The sequence below is a fragment of the Protopterus annectens genome, chromosome 10.part0 (genome assembly GCF_019279795.1).
Source record: "Protopterus annectens isolate FY-2018-M chromosome 10.part0, PAN1.0, whole genome shotgun sequence".
Classification (NCBI taxonomy): domain Eukaryota; kingdom Metazoa; phylum Chordata; order Ceratodontiformes; family Protopteridae; genus Protopterus; species Protopterus annectens.
The window spans coordinates 1837397540-1837422865 of record NC_056744.1 but is presented as its reverse complement, the minus strand read 5'-3'; the positions used below and the strand labels follow the sequence as shown (position 1 = coordinate 1837422865).

The window sequence follows — 25326 nt, the reverse complement described above, 5'->3', positions numbered from 1 at the left end:
GCGTGTGTATGTGTGTGTGTGTGTGTGTGTGTGTGTGTGTGTGTGTGTGTGTGTGTGTGTGTGTGTGTGTGTGTGTGTGTGTGTGTATGGGTGTGTGTGTGTGTGTGTGTGTGTGTGTGTGTGTGTGTGTGTGTGTGTGTGTGTGTGTGTGTGTGTGTGCGTGTGTCTGTGTGTGTGTGTGTGTGTGTGTGTGTGTGTGTGTGTGTGTGTGTGTGTGTGTGTGTGTGTGTGTGTGTGTGTGTGTGTGTGTGTGTGTGTGTGTGTGTGTGTGTGTGTGTGTGTGTGTGTGTGTGTGTGTGTGTGTGTGTGTGTGTGTGTGTGTGTGTGTGTGTGTGTGTGTGTGTGTGTGTGTGTGTGTGTGTGTGTGTGTGTGTGTGTGTGTGTGTGTGTGTGTGTGTGTGTGTGTGTGTGTGTGTGTGTGTATGGGTGTGTGTGCCTCTGTATGAGTCTCTCTCTGTGTGTCTTGTTATGGACTGCCATCCCATTCATTCTCTGACTTATGCCTGTGGAGTGCCAGAATAGGTCACATCTCTCTTGTGACATTGAGTCAGATAAGTGGGCCTCAGAAAATCAACTAATTCTAATAGTGTACTGACATAGTCATGCAGCTATTACATTTTTAATTTATAAATATATAACACACCAGTCTGCTAGTCCTCAGCAGAAACATTCAAATAAAATAGTATTTACTTTTAGGCTGTTTGTGTTAAATAATTAATTGCCATTTAAATGATTGCAGACTTAAATGTATGCAAGGTTTAAATGTTCAACAGCATTGCTTTTAAAGAATACAAATGTAACCAGTTTTAATGTGCTTATTGTTGTATTTTATGTAAGCTGTCTTGTGATACAATATAAATCTTTCTATGACTGCCATAGGAGACTGGCAGATTAAAAGGCAGAACTGATGTTCATCTGCATTTTTCTTAGGAATCTAACTATATAGCCCAAACAATGCCCAATGAAGATAAAATGGAGTGTCCTGCAAATGTTGTGAAGCGATGCAAATTGGCCATCCTTGATGGGGTGCCGTTAATGGATATGATGCAGAAGAACTGGGAACAAGTGAAGTTATTCCAAGCTCTTCCCAATGATTTGCTTGTTGCATCCTACCCCAAAGCAGGTCAGTAAAACTGCATCCGTATGTGTTAAGTTCCTTATACAAGCCTGTGTTAACTCTGCTACTGACAGATCAAGAGGACTTTTTGTAGTTTTCAGTGCCCTGAGTGAGTGAGTGAGCGAGTGAGTGAGTGAGCGAGTGAGTGAGTGAGCGAGTGAGTGAGTGAGTGAGTGAGTGAGTGAGTGAGTGAGTGAGTGAGTGAGTGAGTGAGTGAGTACGTGACTGAATGAGTAAATGAGTGTGTGAATGACAGTAATGTGAGCCAGTCTAGAACAGTTCGTGTCACAAGTGCGTAACAGGATATTTATGTTAGTATTTCTAGAAAAAAGTAAAGAAGCACAAACACAACTCCTGCAACCCAGGACAAAATCAGATTCAGATACAGTTCTCCAAGAAAGACATCAAACTCCATGAGACAGTTTCAGAATATAAACAAGTCAGACACTGCTCTAAAACATAAACACCATTTGTTATGAAATTCAAATATAATGAATGAGGTGAGTCTTTGGACTACTGGTCCTTCCTGAGACATAATAAAATAAATGAAACCTTTCTTTTTATAGTAAGTACACGATATTATTGAATTGTATTACATTATCAGTTTAATTTGATTGTCAAAATAACTAGTTTTAAAGTGACACCATTATAAAAATAAAATATGCATATAAAAATGACTGCAGTACTGACAGAGAAATGCTCAATAAAACTGCATTTTTTAAATGTCATTTTGTTTAGCCGCATGCCATTAACACTATTTAAAAGCAGTTGCAAACTTGCTTTCTTTTATTTTGCTTATAGGCTTGCATATGAACTTTATAATAAGTGGCTTTTATGTTTTAGTTCTTTGCCTCATTTGTTTATTTTCTAGGACTGTCTTTTAGATTTTATTGTGTTTCTCTGAGAAATTAAAAAAAAAAAACGTTCCTGAATGTTGGCTTGTCAAACCAAGCTGTTCAAAAAATTGCAATTTTTTTTTGTGTGGCCTCGAAGGGCAAACCTTTTACATCAGATGACATGGATGGATGGATGATATCTGAGACTGGTTATGATAAAAGTCTGTTAGTGAGAAAAGGGATTTTGCATAAGTTTTCATACCTGTGGCTGAAACAATCATTACTGAGAAAATCACAGTCTGTACTCAAGAATTTAATATGATGTTAAATTAAATGTGACATTAATACTTGATAGTATATTTAATGGGTCCTATTAATGTAGCCTGGATGCCCATGCGCACGCACGGGCGCATGTGTGTGTGTGTGTGTGTGTGTGTGTGTGTGTGTGTGTGTGTGTGTGTGTGTCTGTGTGTCTGTGTGCGTGTGTGTATACGTTTGTGTGTGTGTGTGTGTGTGTGCGCGTGTGTGTGTGTGTTTGTTTGTGTGTGTGCGTGTGTGTGCGTGTGTGTGTGTGTGTGTGTGTGTGTGTGTGTGTGTGTGTGTGTGTGTGTGTGTGTGTGTGTGTAGTTGGACTGCAATTTTGTCACCATCACACCAGGATAGCCGTCTGAGGACAGAGGCCACAGATGACAGGAAGGCGCTACATTTTGCACTTGCAGTGGGCAGTAAGGGCACATGTCCATAACTGCATTGGACGTAGGCATTGTTAAAGTATCCAAAAGGTGACATCACAGTGATGACAATGCCATGATAATATTACAGCTGATTAAAGTGAAATACACATGTAAATCATCGTTTTCAAGGAGTCTACTTTGGTTCCACTAGGTCTGAAGGGGAAACCAAAGCCTCCTAATAACATATAGGCCAAATGGTCATCTAGCAGATCAGTATTATAGGGGTCATGTGCCACATGCAGGTGTGCAAATGTGGGGTCACGGCCATATGAGATCATGCATGGAAATAGGTACTGAATCTTATCATAGAGTCAACACTTAGTGACCAAACATGGAAGGTACTCAACAGGTAAAGGTACTGGATCTCATCATATAGTCAGCACTTAGTGACCAAACATGGAAGGTACCCAACAGGTAAAGGTACTGGATCTCATCATATAGTCAGCACTTAGTGACCAAACATGGAAGGTACTCAACAGGTAAAGGTACTGGATCTTATCATAGAGTCAGCACTTAGTGACCAAACATGGAAGGTACTCAACAGGTAAAGGTACTGGATCTTATCATAGAATCAACACTTAGTGACCAAACATGGAAGGTACTCAGCAGGTAAAGGTACTGGATCTTAGCATAGAGTCAACACTTAGTGACCAAACATGGAAGGTACTCAACAGGTAAAGGAATTCTACTTCTTATGCTAGATTATGCTCTGCAAGTTGTGAATGCACCATCTGTACATAACTTTCAATAGCTTCAAACACAACAGGACAAACTCTACTGATTTACTACTGCAGTTAACAAGAGATACTATCACTGCCAAATTATCAAATACGTCAGCTGACTGTTTATCAGATTTAGAGACACCTTAATAAACCGTACATTGATCTATAAATTAATCACTGTGGATCACCACAGGTTTCATTTCTGTCTGATTTTTACCAAACAATATCTCTGGTTCCCCAGACTGTGGGAGCCATTAGTTCTACATTCTATTGTAGCCTGCATAAACAATACTTTCCCAGCACAGTCCCCTGTCTATGAAAGTTAAAATGTTATTTATCACATTTGTTGTTATTATTATTATTAATAATTAATTTTACATTTGTTAATTGGGAAAGTCCGACTGGACACAGGTCCTTTTCAGCGGAGGCCTGGGGAGAAAAGCTCCATATATAAGATACAGGTACCAGATACAAATACAATTCAAATTACTATTAGAAGAAAAATATAGACTGTCAAACTAAACAAAACATATAATATAAAACATACAATATAGCGATACAGAAAGTATGACAGTAAATACAGTTGACATGTACAGGTTGCAAAATATACAAAAATGCAATTTATAAGTTATATAATTTGTGGTCCGAGGTAACCCATAGCATACATAGACTTATATGTAGGGAGTGTGATACAAGATCTGTCGTGGTGTTACATACTAGGTCTAGGTTTGAGAGTTACTATATACTGGGAGTTTCAGAATACTGAGGTTAATAGTTTGCTAGTATAACTGATATAAGTGGGTTAGACGGTTTCAGAAATTGAGGGTGAATTAACCAGGGCTGGAGCAGGAGCATAGCCATGGGTCTGCCAGATGAGTTTTTAGCACATGTTTAAACTTTGTTAAAGAGGGGTGTGATACTACATTGTGGGGCAGGGTGTTCCAAGTTTTAGATATGAAGTTGGAGATGAGAGAATCACCTGTTGCGGTTTTGGCTTTAGTTACCTGTAACAGTAATCCATTACAAGGGCAGGCTGATGTACTATTTGAGTGTGGAAGTATCAGATTGTGGAGGGTGGGGGTTTTGTCAGGTTGGTGAAGGATTTTGCAGGCAGAAATCAATTGGTTATAGAGGAGGAGTTGGGGTAGTTCAAGCCAATTAAGTTGTTTAAGGGCTGAACAATGTTGTGTCCTGAAAGGAGAGTCTGTGGCAAACTGGCTATTTTATTGTAGCAAGAATCGAGTTTGGCCATTTCAATCTTTCGCACATTTGTGAGCACTGGGGAGGCGTATAGGGGTGTAGATATGAGATGGGAATGTGCAATGGGGGATTTGGCCTGTTTAGTGGGGAATTGTTTATTTCTATATAGAACACTCAATTTCTTATGGACTTAATTTATGGTCTGAGAGATATGGATGTCAAATTTCATATTACAGTCAATTTCACCCCCTAGAAGTTTAGTGTGATTAACAGGACAAATTATGTTTTTTTGGATATAATATTGCAGGATGAGCTAGATGTGATGGATCTTGTTGGGTTAAACAGTAGAAATTTTGTTTTGGTAGGGTTTAGAATTAGCTTGGAGTTAGTGAGCCATGTTTCAATTGAGAGAAAGGAATCTTGTGTAATAGAATGGAGCTCCTGCAGGGAAGAGGCAGAACAGATTAAGGTAGAGTCCAATGCATATTGGACGACAGAGGAGTGAAGAGAGGAAGAGTGTAGATTGTTAGTAAAATGTGAAAAGAGTAGAGATCCTAGAATGGAACCTTGGGGAGCTCCTGTTGTAACTGGAAGGAGGGGAGAGGCTGTTCTGCCATTGGCAGCCTGCTGGAGACCTGATAATTGATCCTATAATTGATTTTTAGTGTTTTTAGACATTCAATGATGGATTTTAGGATGTAATTGTTTATGTCATGTCATAATTAGTTTTAAAATGTGATTGGGGGATGCATTGGGAAAGACATTATTTAACTCAGATGGAAGATGAATGCTGTGTTAAAGTCTGATGAAACATTCTTTGAAACATGAAAGCGCTGTTTGGATTTTTATATATTAAACTCTTTCAACGAGCTGTGGTGTTGCCGCTTTTGTTATTTCTTGGAAGTGTGATTGTGTAGTTTAATACAACAGGAAGTAAGGTAAGAGCAGAATATAAGCAGTGTAGTGCTGAGAATGTGGAGGGTGAGTATATGAATGAATCTGGTAGTATGGGGGGCATTTTTGGTCAGAAATATGATGTTGGTGTGGGAACAAGTTTGAGTGGAATGTTGCAGAAGAGGTACTGGTGGGCTATGATGGGAAAGTTGGGGATGACTTGGGTGATGCAGTGGTAGAAGAGTCAATAGTGCAGTAGGAGGAGAGGTGGTGATATAGGGTGGCCTGTGTTAAGGTATAAATGTTATTTGTTTAGTATGTTTGTTGTATACAAATGGGAAAGTGAGGTAGGATAGGGGATGATTGATATGTGGAGTATAATGTGTATTGTATAATAGGGAAGGTGAATAGTTTGTGGTTGTATGGGTGGGACTTACTGTGGTGGATGTATGGGCTGGGACTTAGTGTGGAAGAGATACTGGACTGTGATTGGTTGCATTTGTAGTGGGTGTGGATAAGTGGGTATAAGTCTAGGCAATCTAAAGGGGTGGGAATGGTGGTAGGGTAGGGGAGGGACGTGAGCCCGATTGTAGGCAGGATGAATGGAGTGGGTCAAAATTGGTTCCCAGATGAGCAAGGGAAAAAAATAAAACTACCACTGATTGGTGAGTGAGAGAAAAGTCAGGAATTTTAACTCTGCTTGTTCTACAGCAATGTCTATTAATAGGTCTCAGGAAGGATACTCGGCTTGATGTTTATTAAAACTTGTGGGGGCTGTCAGTGGCAGAGCTAAAGTTATACTATTTACTTTACTTGCTAGCTTGTAGAGTGAGGGATGGTAAGTTAAACAGAGTGGAGGAAGAGAAGACTGCAGAAAGTGGATGTGGGAGTCTAGCGACAGCCATCCCTATATGTGTGCATACCCCACCAGCTTTAATATTAACTGCAATTAAGCTGACAAGGTTTTACAACAACCAAAAGACTGAGGTTTGATGAAAAACTAGTAAAAGCCAGTTCTCCTTAATGCCAGTGACCTACTTTGTTAACTGGTATTTCTGTTGCTTGGTAGATACATGTGGGTTCCGTACATTGCATGGGTGGTTAATATCTTTATTTGCAAGCCAGGTTGGGGTGGGGGACAATCCCAAGAGTGTCTAGCTGCTGGGAATTGGTTAACTGGTAGTTCTATTGCTTGGCAGATACATGTGGGTTTTGTACTTTGCGTGGGTCACATACCACTCTCAGCTGGAACCTGCCTCCAGCACACCAGTCTAAAATGTCATTTATTACATTCCATAGTCTGATGGAACCTGCCTACAGTACACCAAACTAAAATGTCATTTATCATATACCATTTGCAGATGGAACCTGCATACAGTACACCTGAAAAGGTGGTGGCGTTTGAGGAAATAGAACTTAGAACTGTTGCAGGATTAGGGATTACCTGAAATATTAGCATTATTACTGCATTCACTGCTCGTAAACCTTGTAGAAAGCTATATGCATTTTTTCCTGGTTTCTTAACTGATAAAATACAACTGTTACAGACATTTTGAGTTGGGACTATACTACTTTGTTGTGACAAGGCAGAGATAACAGGTTAGATTTTTTTTTTTGCTTCTACAGACTAAAGGTACTAACTACCATAGGCAGGTACTCATAGAGTTTTAATGTTATACGCACAGGTTCTAAATCTTTTATGAGCCCTACTACATTTTTATGGATAGTCCAGAGCTGCAGAGGGATTACTTTTAATTCCTTCAAGCCAGCATTTTCTGCAGCTTGTTTTGATGTTAGAATAGCAAAAAGGGCATCTTCATAACCCAGAGGCTCCCTTCACTCTGGAATAAAATCCCAGTCCAGGTTAGGCAGAGTCCCTCATTGACTCTCTTCAAGAGGAATCTTGATGATTGGATGGGAGATCGTAGGTTTACCCCGGGTATCACTTCTGTGTCACTGTTAGACAGAGGCACAGTATACTAACCTCGAAAAAGGGCATAGTAAAATTAATTTAAAATGGGTGGCGAAAGCCAAACACATTCTGGCTAGGCTTATAAATGCCCTAGGGCAGATAGCCTAGTATGAACCTATGAACCTATGTTTACAGATGTTATTTGAAAATAATCCACAGGGTCCTCTAGCAATATCTAAAAATACACCATCTTGTGTACAATTAATAGTACATTATAATTTAAATACACCATCTCATGTACAATTAACAGTACATTATAATTTAAATACACCATCTTGTGTACAGTTAACAGTACATTATAATTTAAATACACCATCTTGTGTACAATTAACAGTACATTATAATTTAAATACACCATCTCGTGTACAATTAACAGTACATTATAATTTAAATACACCATCTTGTGTACAGTTAACAGTACATTATAATTTAAATACACCATCTTAACAGTACATTATAATTTAAATACACCATTTTGTGTACAATTAACAGTACATTATAATTTAAATACACCATCTCGTGTACAATTAACAGTACATTATAATTTAAATACACCATCTTGTGTACAGTTAACAGTACATTATAATTTAAATACACCATCTTAACAGTACATTATAATTTAAATACACCATCTTGTGTACAATTAACAGTACATTATAATTTAAATACACCATCTTGTGTACAATTAACAGTACATTATAATTTAAATACACCATCTTGTGTACAATTAGCAGTACATTATAATTTAAATACACCATCTTGTGTACAATTAACAGTACATTATAATTTAAATACACCATCTTGTGTACAATTAACAGTACATTATAATTTAAATACACCATCTTGTGTACAATTAACAGTACATTATAATTTAAATACACCATCTTGTGTACAATTAACAGTACATTATAATTTAAATACACCATCTTGTGTACAATTAACAGTACATTATAATTTAAATACACCATCTTGTGTACAATTAACAGTACATTATAATTTAAATACACCATCTTGTGTACAATTAACAGTACATTATAATTTAAATACACCATCTTGTGTACAATTAACAGTACATTATAATTTAAATACACCATCTCGTACAATTAACAGTACATTATAATTTAAATACACCATCTCGTGTACAATTAACAGTACATTATAATTTAAATACACCATCTTGTGTACAATTAACAGTACATTATAATTTAAATACACCATCTTGTGTACAATTAACAGTACATTATAATTTAAATACACCATCTTGTGTACAGTTAACAGTACATTATAATTTAAATACACCATCTTGTGTACAATTAACAGTACATTATAATTTAAATACACCATCTTGTGTACAATTGACAGTACATTATAATTTAAATACACCATCTTGTGTACAATTAACAGTACATTATAATTTAAATACACCATCTTGTGTACAATTAACAGTACATTATAATTTAAATACACCATCTCGTGTACAATTAACAGTACATTATAATTTAAATACACCATCTTGTGTACAGTTAACAGTACATTATCATTTAAATACACCATCTTGTGTACAATTAACAGTACATTATAATTTAAATACACCATCTTATGTACAATTAACAGTACATTATAATTTAAATACACCATCTTATGTACAATTAACAGTACATTATAATTTAAATACACCATCTCGTGTACAATTAACAGTACATTATAATTTAAATACACCATCTTGTGTACAGTTAACAGTACATTATAATTTAAATACACCATCTTAACAGTACATTATAATTTAAATACACCATCTTGTGTACAGTTAACAGTACATTATAATTTAAATACACCATCTTGTGTACAATTAACAGTACATTATAATTTAAATACACCATCTTGTGTACAATTGACAGTACATTATAATTTAAATACACCATCTTGTGTACAATTAACAGTACATTATAATTTAAATACACCATCTTATGTACAATTAACAGTACATTATAATTTAAATACACCATCTTATGTACAATTAACAGTACATTATAATTTAAATACACCATCTCGTGTACAATTAACAGTACATTATAATTTAAATACACCATCTTGTGTACAGTTAACAGTACATTATAATTTAAATACACCATCTCGTGTACAATTAACAGTACATTATAATTTAAATACACCATCTCGTGTACAATTAACAGTACATTATAATTTAAATACACCATCTTATGTACAATTAACAGTACATTATAATTTAAATACACCATCTTAACAGTACATTATAATTTAAATACACCATCTTGTGTACAATTAACAGTACATTATCATTTAAATACACCATCTCGTGTACAATTAACAGTACATTATAATTTAAATACACCATCTCGTGTACAATTAACAGTACATTATAATTTAAATACACCATCTCGTGTACAATTAACAGTACATTATAATTTAAATACACCATCTTATGTACAATTAACAGTACATTATAATTTAAATACACCATCTTATGTACAATTAACAGTACATTATAATTTAAATACACCATCTCGTGTACAATTAACAGTACATTATAATTTAAATACACCATCTTGTGTACAGTTAACAGTACATTATAATTTAAATACACCATCTTAACAGTACATTATAATTTAAATACACCATCTTGTGTACAATTAACAATACATTATAATTTAAATACACCATCTTGTGTACAATTAACAGTACATTATAATTTAAATACACCATCTTATGTACAATTAACAGTACATCATAATTTAAATACACCATCTTGTGTACAATTAACAGTACATCATAATTTAAATACACCATCTTGTGTACAATTAACAGTACATTATAATTTAAATACACCATCTTGTGTACAGTTAACAGTACATTATAATTTAAATACACCATCTCGTGTACAATTAACAGTACATTATAATTTAAATACACCATCTTGTGTACAATTAACAGTACATTATAATTTAAATACACCATCTTGTGTACAGTTAACAGTACATTATAATTTAAATACACCATCTTGTGTACAATTAACAGTACATTATAATTTAAATACACCATCTTATGTACAATTAACAGTACATTATAATTTAAATACACCATCTTATGTACAATTAACAGTACATTATAATTTAAATACACCATCTCATGTACAATTAACAGTACATTATAATTTAAATACACCATCTTGTGTACAGTTAACAGTACATTATAATTTAAATACACCATCTTAACAGTACATTATAATTTAAATACACCATCTTGTGTACAATTAACAGTACATTATAATTTAAATACACCACCTCGTGTACAATTAACAGTACATTATAATTTAAATACACCATCTCGTGTACAATTTACAGTACATTATAATTTAAATACACCATCTCGTGTACAATTAACAGTACATTATAATTTAAATACACCATCTTATGTACAATTAACAGTACATTATAATTTAAATACACCATCTTATGTACAATTAACAGTACATTATAATTTAAATACACCATCTCGTGTACAATTAACAGTACATTATAATTTAAATACACCATCTTGTGTACAGTTAACAGTACATTATAATTTAAATACACCATCTCGTGTACAATTAACAGTACATTATAATTTAAATACACCATCTTGTGTACAATTAACAGTACATTATAATTTAAATACACCATCTTGTGTACAATTAACAGTACATTATAATTTAAATACACCATCTTGTGTACAATTAACAGTACATTATCATTTAAATACACCATCTTGTGTACAATTAACAGTACATTATAATTTAAATACACCATCTTGTGTACAATTAACAGTACATCATAATTTAAATACACCATCTTGTGTACAATTAACAGTACATTATCATTTAAATACACCATCTCGTGTACAATTAACAGTACATTATAATTTAAATACACCATCTTGTGTACAATTAACAGTACATTATAATTTAAATACACCATCTTGTGTACAATTAACAGTACATTATAATTTAAATACACCATCTTGTGTACAATTAACAGTACATTTTCATTTAAATACACCATCTTGTGTACAATTAAGAGTACATTATAATTTAAATACACCATCTTATGTACAATTAACAGTACATTATAATTTAAATACACCATCTTGTGTACAATTGACACTACATTATAATTTAAATACACCATCTTGTGTACAATTAACAGTACATTATAATTTAAATACACCATCTCGTGTACAATTAACAGTACATTATAATTTACATAACAAATCTCTACCTAGCAGGTGGACACCAGATGGCATAATGGTTAGGTTGTTTGCCTCCCAAGCACAAGGTACAAGTTTCAATCCTGACGTCTGACTAATGCCTGTTTGGAGTTTGCACATTTTGTCTGCATCTCTGTGTGGTTCCTCCCACCTCCAAAAAAACATGCTGGGCTTTTCCATTTCAAATTCACCCAAGAATGGAGCTGTGGGCAGCAGCACAGACTCTAGATGGTGCCCTATAGGGGGAAGAATCGAATTGACCAACCACTTTGGGCATGTACTGTGGTGCACAGTATCTTCATAGATAGGAGAACATGGATCACAGACTGCACACTGTGGCATGACTAGCTACTAGACAGTGTAAAATATGGCTCTACATGATTTGATCATGTTGACTAATGTTGCCAAAATGGCAGGGGTATTTACTGCTGATAAGTAGGTTGAGGACCCATCCTACTTTGACCTATATCAGGTACTATGCATGCTCGTGGTAGGAGAAATGTCTTTGCTTCTATCGGCCAGTGTCTGCCCTGGATTAATAAGCTAATGGTTGTGTCCATTTTCTGGCCAGTGTCCGTTTCTTCAGCTTGGGTTACCTGAGATAGCTGTGTTGAGTGAAAGCTGCATGTAAAACCAATCAACCCGCCAAACATGAACTAATAATTGTACACTCAATGTAGATACACTGACAGGATGAGTCTTGGAAGTGGGTGACATGATGGTAAGGAGGAGGTTGGACATCCTCTGTATCCAGGAGACAAGATGGAAGGGCAGTGCAGCAAAGCCACTTGGCTTGGGATCCAGAGTCTACTATTCAGGAGGAAGACAGAGTAGAAATTATGTGGGAATTGTAGTAAGGGAGAGGCTTCAGAAGGCAGTGAGGGATATCATCAGAATTAGTGACAGACTCGTGGTAATCAGACTCCAGTGTAAGGATAGAGAAGTATTTGTAATCTCAGCCTATGCCCTACAGCAGGGTTATGATAGTGAGGAAAACAGTGCATTCAGACAGTAGTTGCTTGGCCTACCAGATAAAGCAAGACAGCATGAACTGGTGTTGATAAATGGCTGCCCTGAATGCACATAACAGGACAGGTAGAACAGGATATGAGGATTGCCTGGGTCTACATGGATGGTGCAACAGGAATAAAGAACGAGAAGCCATACTAGACTTCTGTCTGGCAAATGGCTTGATAGTGGCCAACACATGGTTCAGCAAGAGAGACTCTCACAAGACCACATATAGGAGTGGCCAACATACAACTCAGATAGACTTCCTCCTAGTAAGGAAAAGGCACTGGAGTAAAATTAGCTGCAGGCAATGATCAGAGAAGGCTCTAAGGTCAATGGAGACCAGGCTAAAGACTTAGAAGTTGACTGGAGATAAAGGACAGCAGTTTATGGAATTACTCAGGGCTCTAGCACCCCAACAAGAGGAGGACATAGGTGGGGTTGAAGAATGGCAGCACCTCAAAACAGCATGTGTGAGGACTACAGAACAGATGTGCAGTCAAGACAGGCATGAAAGTAAGGCACCTAAGGAAAGCTGGTGGTGAGATGCAGAAGTTCGACCAGTGATCAGAAAAAAGGAGTGCAGGAAAAAGTATGTATGTATGTATGTATTATTATTATTATTATTATTATTATTATTATTATTATTATTATTATTATTATTATTATTATTATGACTTACCTGTTTATCAAATGGTTGTTGTTATTATTATTATTATTAGAGCTTACCTGGTTAACAAATGCATATTATTATTATTATTATTATTATTATTATTATTAGAGCTTACCTGGTTAACAAATGCATATTATTATTATTATTATTATTATTATTATTATTATGACTTACCTCGTTATCAAATGGTTGTTATTATTATTGTTATTATTATTATTATTATTATTATTATTAGAGTTTACCTGGTTAACAAATGCATATTATTATTATTATTATTATTATTATTATTATTATTATTATTATTATTATTATTATGACTTACCTGGTTATCAAATGGTTGTTATTATTATTATTATAGCTTACCTGGTTAACAAATGCATATTATTATTATTATTATTATTATTATTATTATTATTATTATTATTATTATTATGACTTACCTGGTTATCAAATGATTGTTATTATTATTATTATTATTATTATTATTATTATTATTAGAGCTTACCTGGTTAACAAATGCATATTATTATTATTATTATTATTATTATTATTATTATTATTATTATTATTATTATTATTATTATTATGACTTACCTGGTTATCAAATAGTTGTTATTATTATTATTATTATTATTATTATTATTATTATTATTATTAGAGCTTACCTGGTTAACAAATGCATATTATTATTATTATTATTATTATTACTTACCTGGTTAACACATGCGTATTATTATTATCATTATTATTATTATTATTATTATTATTATTATTATTGTTATTATTATTATTATTACTATTATTATTTTTATGACTTAACCCGGTTATCAAATGGTTGTTATTATTATTACTACTATTTGGGCTTACCTAGTTAACAGTTGGGTATTATTATTATTATGATTATTATTATTATTATTATTAGGGCTTACCTGGTTAACAAGTGGGTATTATTATTATTATTATTATGACTTACCCGGTTACCAAATGGATATTATTATTAGATTTTCACTGACTGCCTCTCTGGTTTCTTTGTATTCCACCTGGTTTACACCCCTTGTGCTATCTCCCTCCCCCAATACTAAGTCTATATTAGAATCCTGCTGAGCATGGAGCCATCTTTAAATTTCTAGTCTCCCACCAGGACACAAGTGCTCTTCAGCAATTGCATTCTGCTTGCTGGTAAGCCATTAGACCTCAGGAATTTGTTTAAAGCGTTCAGATTTGTAAAGTAAGTTTTTACTCTGTCTTGGTGGGCTCTGCCCAGCTCCATTCATCCTCGCTTACACTCGGGCTGTCTCCGCTCCACTGTCTGCCCCCTATTCCCTCCCACCCCCACTACCTCTACATTTATAGTAATCACAGCCACACCCACAGCTCACCTCACATCACCTCCACCAATCACAGCTCCTTAAGTCAGATCACATTATACCACACCAACTTGCTCCACACAAAATACTCATAATCACTCTCATTCCCACTAGGCATTTTTTACATCACCCACACTACTCCCCCATCCACATATAGTGCAACCCTATAATTCCTATTCAGACCACCCACCTAGAACCAACTTAAACTTTATAACCATGACTATCACACAACTAAGTCTAGTCTGTCTTTGCATAATTCTTTACAACACCACAAGTTATCACTCTAGCAATATCCCTAAACTTAGTAGCACCACAGTACATTATGCACTCATACAGACACCACACATTATAATAATATCTGCCACAATTGTTCAAGAACTACGTAACAGACCAATTCAAAACTAAACACATATGCTCTCATTCCTACTTGAAAAAAGCACAATACTTTCTTACACTCCTCACCAAACTCCAACATCTGTATCACCATTTTAACACCAGGCTCACCATAACTGGGGATATCCACCCCAATCCAGGCCCAAATCCATCCTGTCCAACACAAACTGCTCCAACACAAATGTCAGAACATAACACCCTCACTCTCTTCATCCCTGGGCAAATCAACAACAGCAGCAAAACCAACCATCTTTTAATGCTAAATATTAATATTAGAAGTATCAAAAATAAAATACCTGAACTCCAGGCCACAATAGTACACTACTCCCCAGACATAGTTGCTTTAACAGAAACCTGGCTAAATAAAAACATAGGTGTATACTACATAAAAATAACATATAAAATAAAACACACATTATTACTTGCAAAACAACTGCTCACATCAGGAGACATACACCCAAACCCAGAACCCAACAATACCTTACTCCCACCTAGACATAAATCAGACCTACTTATCCTTAACATCCATATAAGAAGCATAACAAACAAACTCCCTGATCTGCACGCATTCATAAAGCATTACTCCCCAGGTATAATCACAATTACAGAAACCTGGTTTAAACCCAATATACAAACTGAGGAAGTTCTCCCACCAGGCTACAACATAGTAAGGCACGATAGAACAAGTAGAAAGGGAGGAGGTGTAGCCATATCATTTAAAAACACTCTCAACATAAAATCCCTCAATAACTCAATTCCTTCATTTCAAAATGCTGAAACTTTAATCTCAACTCTTTGCATTAATGATACCAAAAAAATTTACATCATCTGTTGCTATATCCCACCAGGCAATAACTGCTCCACCATTGAAGAAATCTTACAATGGACTTCCGATAAGCTCCCACAGGAATAAATTTTGTTAGGTGATCTAAATACAGACTGGTTAGCTTGCAACTTCAATATCCCTATAAACCATATAAACCTCTATGGCTTTGCGCAACTCATCCAAGAACCAACTAGAACAGATACAAAATCCAATAAGCAACCAATCCTAGACTGGACACTAGTTAACTGCTCTAAAGAAAAATATGTCTCTAGATGTCTTCCAGACAGCCTAAGTGACCACCTTCCCATATTCCTACTGCGAAGGCACACAAATCCCTCAAACCCTATAATCTTTAGACAAGTTAGAGATGAAAGTAATCTGAACAGTGAGAATCTCAACCATATCCTAAAACATTGTAAATGGGACCCACTGCTAACGTTAAACTTAGACCAAGCAGTTGAATACTTTAATAACACTTTCATCAATGTTCTCAACTCAATAGCATCCATTAGAAGAATCAAAGTAAAAACAAACTATGCACCATGGCTAAGCAGGGACACAAGAGCCCTTCTAAAAGCCAGGGATAAAGCATGGAAAACATGGAAAACTCATCCAAACAAAACTACCAAATACTAAGAAACCAAGCAAAAAAACAAACATTACTCGATAAACAAAACTACTTCTTTCATGTTCAAAATAAACACAATAAAAACTCCCAAATATTCTGGCATGCCATCAACTCACTACTTAAACCAGGCAAAACATCCACACCAATTCCAGCCACTAACACCACTGCAGATATTGCTTCCCAATTTAACCACCACTTCACAAAACACATCTTACCCCTCTCTACACAACTCTCCAATAACAACCCACCCCAAGCCCCAAACCTACCCACCAATAATACCCCAGCCCTCACCCTCTCACCTGTCCCTACCGCTACTATAAAAAAACTGCTATTAAAACTTAAACCTACCACCCTTGCTGCAGACAACCTACCAGCCAACCTCTTAAAAATAGCAGCTGATTCACTATCTTACCCTGTTTCCATCCTTATAAATTGATCCATTCAAGAATCCTGCATCCCACAATTATGGAAAGTATCATACATTCTCCCTCTTCATAAAGGTGGAAACTCCTATGATTTTTCCAACTACCATCCCATAGCTATCCTACCCCCTTATCAAAACTTTTGGAAAGATGCATTTGCTCTCAAGTGATATAATTCTTGAATACGAACAATCTCCTCTCTCCCACACAACACGGTTTCCGCCAGCACCACAGCACCACTACTGCTCTCCTCTCTTTCACAAACACAATTAACCATTTCAGAAATAACAACAACTTCATCTCAGCAATATTCTTAGACCTATCTAAGGCATTTGACATGGTATCACACCCCTTACGTCTAGACTCTCTGACCTCCCTATCCTTTGCTCCATCTACCATAGCATGGTTTAAAAGCTACCTAACAGACAGACAGCAGTCTGTACAATGACAAAACAATCTCCCTTACTCCCAACCACTGTAGGAGTCCCACAAGGTTCAATACTAGGTCCACTACTTTTCACTATATTCACCAACAACCTCCACAGCTCCTCCCAACATGCCACTCTAATACAATATGCAGATGACTCAACTCTCATCTGCACAGCGCCATCTCTCACTACTCCGCAGAAACGTACCCAGGAATCCTTTACCTCAGTAGAAAGTTGGATCACCCAGATCCAATTTATACTCAATCCAAACAAGACCAAGTTACTCATATTTGTTCCTAATAAAACTAAAACCACCCAATCCCCTTTTACAATCACGTCCAATAATGGCACTAACATCTCCCCTACTGACAACACCAAACTACTAGCAGTAACTATTGACAATAAACTACTATTTGACACCCATATATCACTAACAATCAAAAAAGTCAATAAAAAGATGGGTACCTTATACAGACACAAGAAATTCCTATCCGACCAAGCACGCATCACACTTGCCCAAACTCACCTACTTTCTACACTCATGTATGCAGCACCCATCCTTACCAACCCTAGAAAACAGGATCTTGTACAACTAGAGTCCTGCTATAATAAAATTGCAAAATTTGCTAACAACTGTACCTACAAAACCCATCATTGTCAGGTTCTAAAAGAACTCAAATGGTTAGAACTCCCCCAACTAATTAACTATCAACAACTGATACTAGCCTACAGTATAGTAAGACATCCTGACAAAACCCCACCCCTAAACAAACTCCTAACCCAGTATACAACAAATTGCCCCCTCTGCTCCTCTGAAAAATCTCTCCTCTGTATCTCTAAAGGCAATAAATCTGCAGGAAAAACTCTTTTCTCCCACAGCATTGCCAGAAACTGGAACATCCTTCCCACCTCTCTGACCTCAGCTCCCTCAACTGCACAGTTCAAAAATTCTCTCAAAACACACCTAATAAATTCCTGGTTATGCCCATGCATCACATAAGACACTGTCCTGATACTGCATAAACGAATTGTGGCTGCAGTCCCCTGATGTTCTGCTACAAACTCAGGTACTCCCATTATAAAATGTAATTCCCTTTTTCAGGTTAACTCTTAACTCTTGTCTTCCCACTAGTAAAATCATCTTTTACCAGTATCTGCTTGTTTTTCTGTTATACACACAGAAACCTGTTTATCATAAATGTAAGCTGATACAAAAACGTGTATTTTAAATGTAAGTGATTGTTGAGCTGTACTGCAAAATAAGGTGTACATAAATATATTTATTATTAATCTTAAATAATGTAGAGCATTACCTACAATGTACGTTTATCTCTTCTGTATGAGAATTTGGAGATTTTCTCCCCGGGCCTCCGCTGTAAATGGACACACGTCCAGTTGTACTATCCCGGTTAACAAATGTAAAATAAATAAAATAAAATAAATAAATAGCTAACTCAGAAGTTCTCCTTTCTGGCTACAATATCATTAGACAAGACAGACCACTTTGTAAAGGGGGTGGAACTGCCTTACTGTATAAGTCCAACTTAACTGTACATCAATTACCAAACTCCTACCCCTCACCCAATAATTGGGACATAATTATCTCACAAATTCAACTTCACCCTAAAAAGGTCATCACCACAATTGTGATCTATATTCCACCTGGTAATACACTTGCTAGCCTTGAAGACTTCTTATCCTGGTGTTCTTCCACATACTCACAAGAAACCCTTATTCTGGGGGATTTCAACCTAGATTAGTTCACCTGCATATCAGAACCACCAAGTAATCTAATAAATCTCCATGGCTACCAGCAGCTAGTCCAAATTACAACTAGATGTGATAAAAAATCTAAAAGGGAATCCATCCTTGACTGGGTCCTAACTAACAACCCCACATTGTACCCCCACGCAGGCAGTCTCCCAGACAACTTAAGTGACCACAACATAATATACTTTATACATAGTAGAACAAGCATATGCAAAACCACTAACTATATATCCACTAGAAACACAAAAAAAATCTCTCCTGAGGTCCTTAACACTTTACTGTGTAACTGTGACTAGACCCCCCTAAAAACCCTCCCACTTGACCAGGCTGTAGCATATTTTAACAAAACATTTATACAACACCTAGACACTGTCGCTCCATTGTGCAAAATCAAGGTTAAAACCTCTACAAACCCCTGGTTAAGTAAAGAAACCAAACAAATCCTCAAGTCCAGAGACACTGCCTGGCTTTACTATCAAAAAACAAAGAAACACAAAGCCTAAGTACCAAGAACTGCGCAGCCGTGCAAACAAAAATGCATTAGGCTGGACAAAAAAATCCTACTACACGACATTACAAACTAAATACCAACACAATCCCCCAAAATTTTGGAAAAATGTAAACCAGCTACTAAAGCCCACCCAAAAGGCTACCCCCTAATCAACCACCCCTGACACTAAAGTTCCCATCGAAACACAATTCAACTCCCACTTTGTGAACTCAATTCTATCCTTAGTATCACAGGACAGTTCCTTCCTCACTACCCCCCCCCAACACAAATAACACTAATACAAGCTTTACCCTCAAAACAGTTTCCACCACTTCAATCAAAAGCATGCTCTCCAAACTAAAAACCTCAACAGCAGCCGACCTACTCCCCAGCTATTTCTTGAAACTCACAGCAGATGCTATTGCTATCCCAGTCTCCACTCTCATAAACAGATCAATTGTTGAAAACTATGTGCCCAAACTCTGGAGAAAAATCCTATGTTACACCCATACATAAAGGCGGGACCTCCACCGAACTTAATAACTACAGACACATTGCTTTACTCTCCCCCCTGGCCAAAATCTTAGAAAAATGCATCAATGCCCAGATGCTAAAATATCTCCTAGACAGCAACATCCTGTCACCTACTCAGCATGGTTTTAGACCTGCCCATAGTACCACTACAGCCCTCCTCTGCTTCACAGACACAGTAAACTGTCTCAAAAATAGAGGTCTGCAGGTGTCAACTCTTTTTTTGGATATGTCCAAAGCATTTGACACAGTCTCACACCAAATCCTGCTAAACAAACTAAACCAATATAACCTATCAAATTCTACTCTTATCTGGTTCCAAAGCTACTTAACTGACAGGTACCAAGCTGTGAAATTAGAAAATGATCTCTCTCCTCAGCTGCGCATAACTATAGGAGTCCCACAGGGATCTATCTCAGGACCACTACTATTCACAGTCTTCACAAATGACCTCCATACCTCTACACAGCATGCATCTATCATTCAGTATGCAGATGAAACTACCTTAATCTGTGCTGCACAAAACATTCCCACCCTCCTGCAAACAACTCAACTAGCATTATCTGATGTTGAAAACTACCTTACCAAAGCCCAGCTTATCCTCAATCCAAAGAAAACTCAGCTTACTCTAACAAAAACACTAACAGTCAATTCACTATCTACTCCACTAATGCTACTCCAATCGCTCCAGTGGCACAGGCTAAGCTATTGGGAATAACCATAGACTCCCACCTAAAATTTGATAGTCATCTCAACTTAACTATTAAAAAAAGTACATGCTAAACTGGGATCACTCTACCGTATCCAACCATTTCTTACCAACAACACAAGATCAGCCATTGCTCGCTCCCAGCTTCTATCCACCCTACTCTATGTATCTCCCATTCTGACTAATCTCAACAAAACTGAACTAAGCAAAATGGAAGCCTGCTATAACAGAATTGCCCGTTTTGTTGCAAATTGCTCATATAGAACTCATCACTCTACTGCTTTGAGACAGCTCCACTGGCTTGAACTGCCCAACCTCCTAACCTACAATCAGCTCTGCCTCTGTCATTCTATCTATTACCTCCCCAATAAGTGTCCTGCCCTCAAAAACCTAGTACAACATCACTCAGCCAAAAGGCCTCTTAGATCATCAAGCAGACTACTACTAGAAGTCACCAACAGCTACAATAGCTTTGGAGATGCACTATATAGTAGTTCAGTGGCTAAAAATGGAACTGTGTCCCTACTAGCATTCAAAACACATCATCCAAAGCCTCCTTTAAAGACCTCATCAGGCAACATCTCATGCAAAGTTGGCAGTGCCATGATTGCTCCCCAGGCTAGTGAAAGAGGATAAGGTACACATACTAAACCTAGTGTACTTGATAATAGTTTTCAATCGTACTCACAAACACTGGCTAATCTACAATGTATGTACTGTACCTGTGTACTATGTATGTATTCTACTTATGTTCCAAGTTTCAGCTGTACACCAAAAACCTATTAATTACTTTTATTTTTAAATTAATATTCTCTTTGTTGGTTCTCTGCACTGTAACTGTTGATGTGCTGCATACCACTGTAAAAACATGTCTCTTGTAATTTGTGTGTATACTGATCATGTCTAAATAACTAAATATATCTGTAATTTGTCTATGTGGAGCTTTTCTCCCCGGGCCTCAGTCAGACACCCCTGGTTAACAAATGTAAAATAAATAAATAAATACAATTATTATTACTATCATTATTATTATGATTATTATTATTATGGCTTACCTAGTTAAAAATGGGTATTATTGTTATATTATTATTATTATTATTATTATTATTATTGTTATTGTTATTATTATTACTATTATTATTATTATTGTTATTGTTATTATTGTTATTATTATTATTGTTATTATTATTACTGTTATTATTATTGTTATTGTTATTGTTATTATTATTATTATTGTTATTATTATTATTACTATTATTATTGTTATTATTATTATTGTTATTATTATTACTATTATTGTTATTGTTATTATTATTATTATTATTATTATTAGGGCTAAATCTAAGCAGTGTACAGAAATGCTAACCATAAGGAAGCAAATGGAAATATATTATTAAATGTATCTTCATTTATCAGACAGTACAACAAGAAATTAAGTATTTACTGTAAAAAAAAACATATATTTAATGAGTTTCTTTTGAAGAAAAAGAAGTAGCCATTTTTTTACAAGTAGCCCAAAAATGTAAGCATGGATTTTTGTATACAATTAATCTGGGGAAGGGCAGTGCCAGATCCAGGATTTTCTTTGGTGTTGTTTGAGCTATTAAAAGATTGTGGTTCTTTAATTTGTTTGAGAGGTGGATGTATTTGGCTCCAGATCTTGGCGACATAGAGTGCATCCCCTGCTGTATTTGTGATTTGGTCATAGGTAGGAGAGATTTATCTATAGATCTTATATTTCTACTTGGATTGAATGGCTGCGGTAGCGTTGTCGCCTCACGGTAAGAAGTTGTCCTGTTTGATTCTCAACTAGAGCGTTGTCTGTGTGGAGACATGCGTGAATGGGCGTACCTTCGTAGAAGGTTGTGCATCAGGGCCGGCAACTCGGCACATAAAAATCTACTGCCAATCATTAGCGGGCCGCAGTTCTGCTGTGGCAACTCCTAACCGGGAAAAGCCGAAAGACGCATTGAATGGCTGGATTAGGCATTTGAGGGTTGGGCATTTGTTTGGATTATGTGTTAAGTTATGTATGATTAAAAGTTGGGATTGGTGAAACATGTTGGGTAGTTTGAATTCAGCATTTTGATAGAGTGGCAGTGGTTGGCAGGGAAGAAAGGTTTGTGGCAAATTTAGCAATTTTATTAAATCATAAATACTGTAACAAACAATATCAGAAAATGGAACATTACAAACATATAAACTGCTATGTGAGGAGAATGTGTGCGTGTTTAGAAGTGCAGTATATCTGACCATAATGATTAACCCACACTCCATTTATCTGTACTTAAGTGGCTTTAATGTAAATGTACGGTGAGTTACTGATGTGCTCTTTCTTTCCCATGTGGATATACACTGCGTTTTATAAACCTTTTTATTACTATGATTCCAAGCTGCTGTCATAGTTTTGAAAAGCACTGGATAAATAAATAAATAAGTAATATTTTGTTGGCAATTGAAGACCACATTAGCTTTTCAGGGACTCTTCTTTGACCTTCAAAAGAGGGACTGCTACCCCTGCACCCTTGGCTAGTGTTTGAACTTGATAATTTCAGTACTATATCCGCTAACCTCCTGGAATGAGGAAACATGAGAGAGTAATACTCCTCCTTTCAGAACTGCCAGTGTGTCTAGGTCTGGTAGAAAGTGAAGGCATTGTCAGTGAAGCATTTACATTTGCTCAGTTGGTTATTCTGTACCATCTCCCCCACTGTGGTCCACCAAGCACTGCATGTAGCCAGACATGCTTCTTAGATACCCTGCCATAGTGACAGACATGTAGGTCTCATTAACAACACCTAGTGTGTATCCTCTGCTAGAGCTGGACGATGATACAGCAAATACCCAAGTCTAATCTGATGGGAAGATGGCCATCCTTCAGAAGTACAGTGCTTTTCACCCAGGCTGATGTACCACCAGTCCAGGTGCATTCCCACACTGATCTGGTGGTAATGTAGTCACAGCTCCAGAGGCCAGCTGTCTATGTTTAATAAATGCCTGAGTGGTTCATTGGTTATGTACAATATGACAGCATAGGTGCAAATGTATGTTACTGAGTACCCTCAGAATGAATAGTGAGGCATACAAACAGAGCTCAGGGAATGTACTACATTGTAAGTAAAAATCTAGTGGATGTCTGTATGGTGTGACAGCTAAGTAAATCCTGAATGTAAAGCCCATCTAGAAGGGATATATTAAATCCACATAGATGCACTCTTCATTGTTATCCATTTTGTTTAATTGCCTTTTTTTTAATTAGCTTCTCTTAGAGTTTTCTGTCTTCTGAAGGGACTTAACTGAATAAAAACAGCTTTCACTTTTTTGTTGTGAAAGGTGCCTGGAATTATATTTTTGATTTCTATTGTCTGGTGGCTTATTTTTGTTACAGTTTTTGAACACTGCTTTACTAGTAATATTATGGCATACGTTTCATTGGTGTTTATATCAGTATGATATGCAAACGGCTGGCTAGAAACAATACATACTTACACAGAGTGTTGTCGGGAATCTGCCCTGCTATCTACAATTGACAGTTTGTCAGTGATGGTAGTGAAGTCCAAGATAACTGAAGTAATTTACTTTGTGTGCGGAAGTGACTTAAGGTAATTATAAAATAGCTAGACAACTGAAGTAATTTACTTTGTGTGCGGAAGGAACTTAAGCTACTTCTAAAATAGCTACAATTAGGTTTTCAAGGAGAAAACTGATAGTACAAATTCACAATCTGATCATGCCTTATGTATATATTTGATGACTGTTGATCTAGTTGCACTATCTAATAGGTGAAATTTCCTTCTTGAAATGGAACATAACATGGACTATAACACATGCTTGTCTGTGAACAAACATATGTTGATTTGAGAATTTGTCTGGCAGTTTGCACAGCAGGTCAATGAGTTGTTAATAATCTGTTTCCAGTGGTCCAGTGTTCTTGGATTTCTCTCCCTCAGCCTCCATTCCCTAACTTTGTGACACTGTGCAAGTCCCTTAACTGGACACGCTCCTGGGCTGAGTCTGAAAAAGGTCCATGAAGATCAGTGTCTACCACGGTCAGTAAATCATTCAATAATAAATAAAAAATATTATAGTCATAAATGTAAGACTGAAACACAGATGGTACAGTGTCTGTTATTCTGTCTCGAAATCTATCCCACCCCCTCAACCCACACTATCTCTCTAATTAATTTAGTCAACTTTCCACAATTATTTTTCAAAGGCAGTGGGATCTGGGCAAATTTATGATATGCTGAGCACTTCGAACTCATTACTTATTACTTTCTATGTATTTTAAGAAATTCTGTCACTATAATTGCAAAAGAATC

At 36.1% G+C, this 25326-nt stretch overlaps 1 protein-coding gene across 1 annotated transcript in view; it reads left to right on the top strand.

Moving 5' to 3' along the window:
- Window positions 1-825: 825 nt before the first annotated feature.
- Window positions 826-25326, top strand: part of LOC122814089 (sulfotransferase 1C2-like) — a 185406-nt gene continuing 160905 nt past the window's right edge. Inside the window, exon 1 of the mRNA XM_044086699.1 lies at window positions 826-1123. Coding sequence (XP_043942634.1) covers window positions 955-1123 — 169 coding nt within the window. The 5' untranslated portion in view covers window positions 826-954. The remainder of the gene's footprint in view (window positions 1124-25326) is intronic.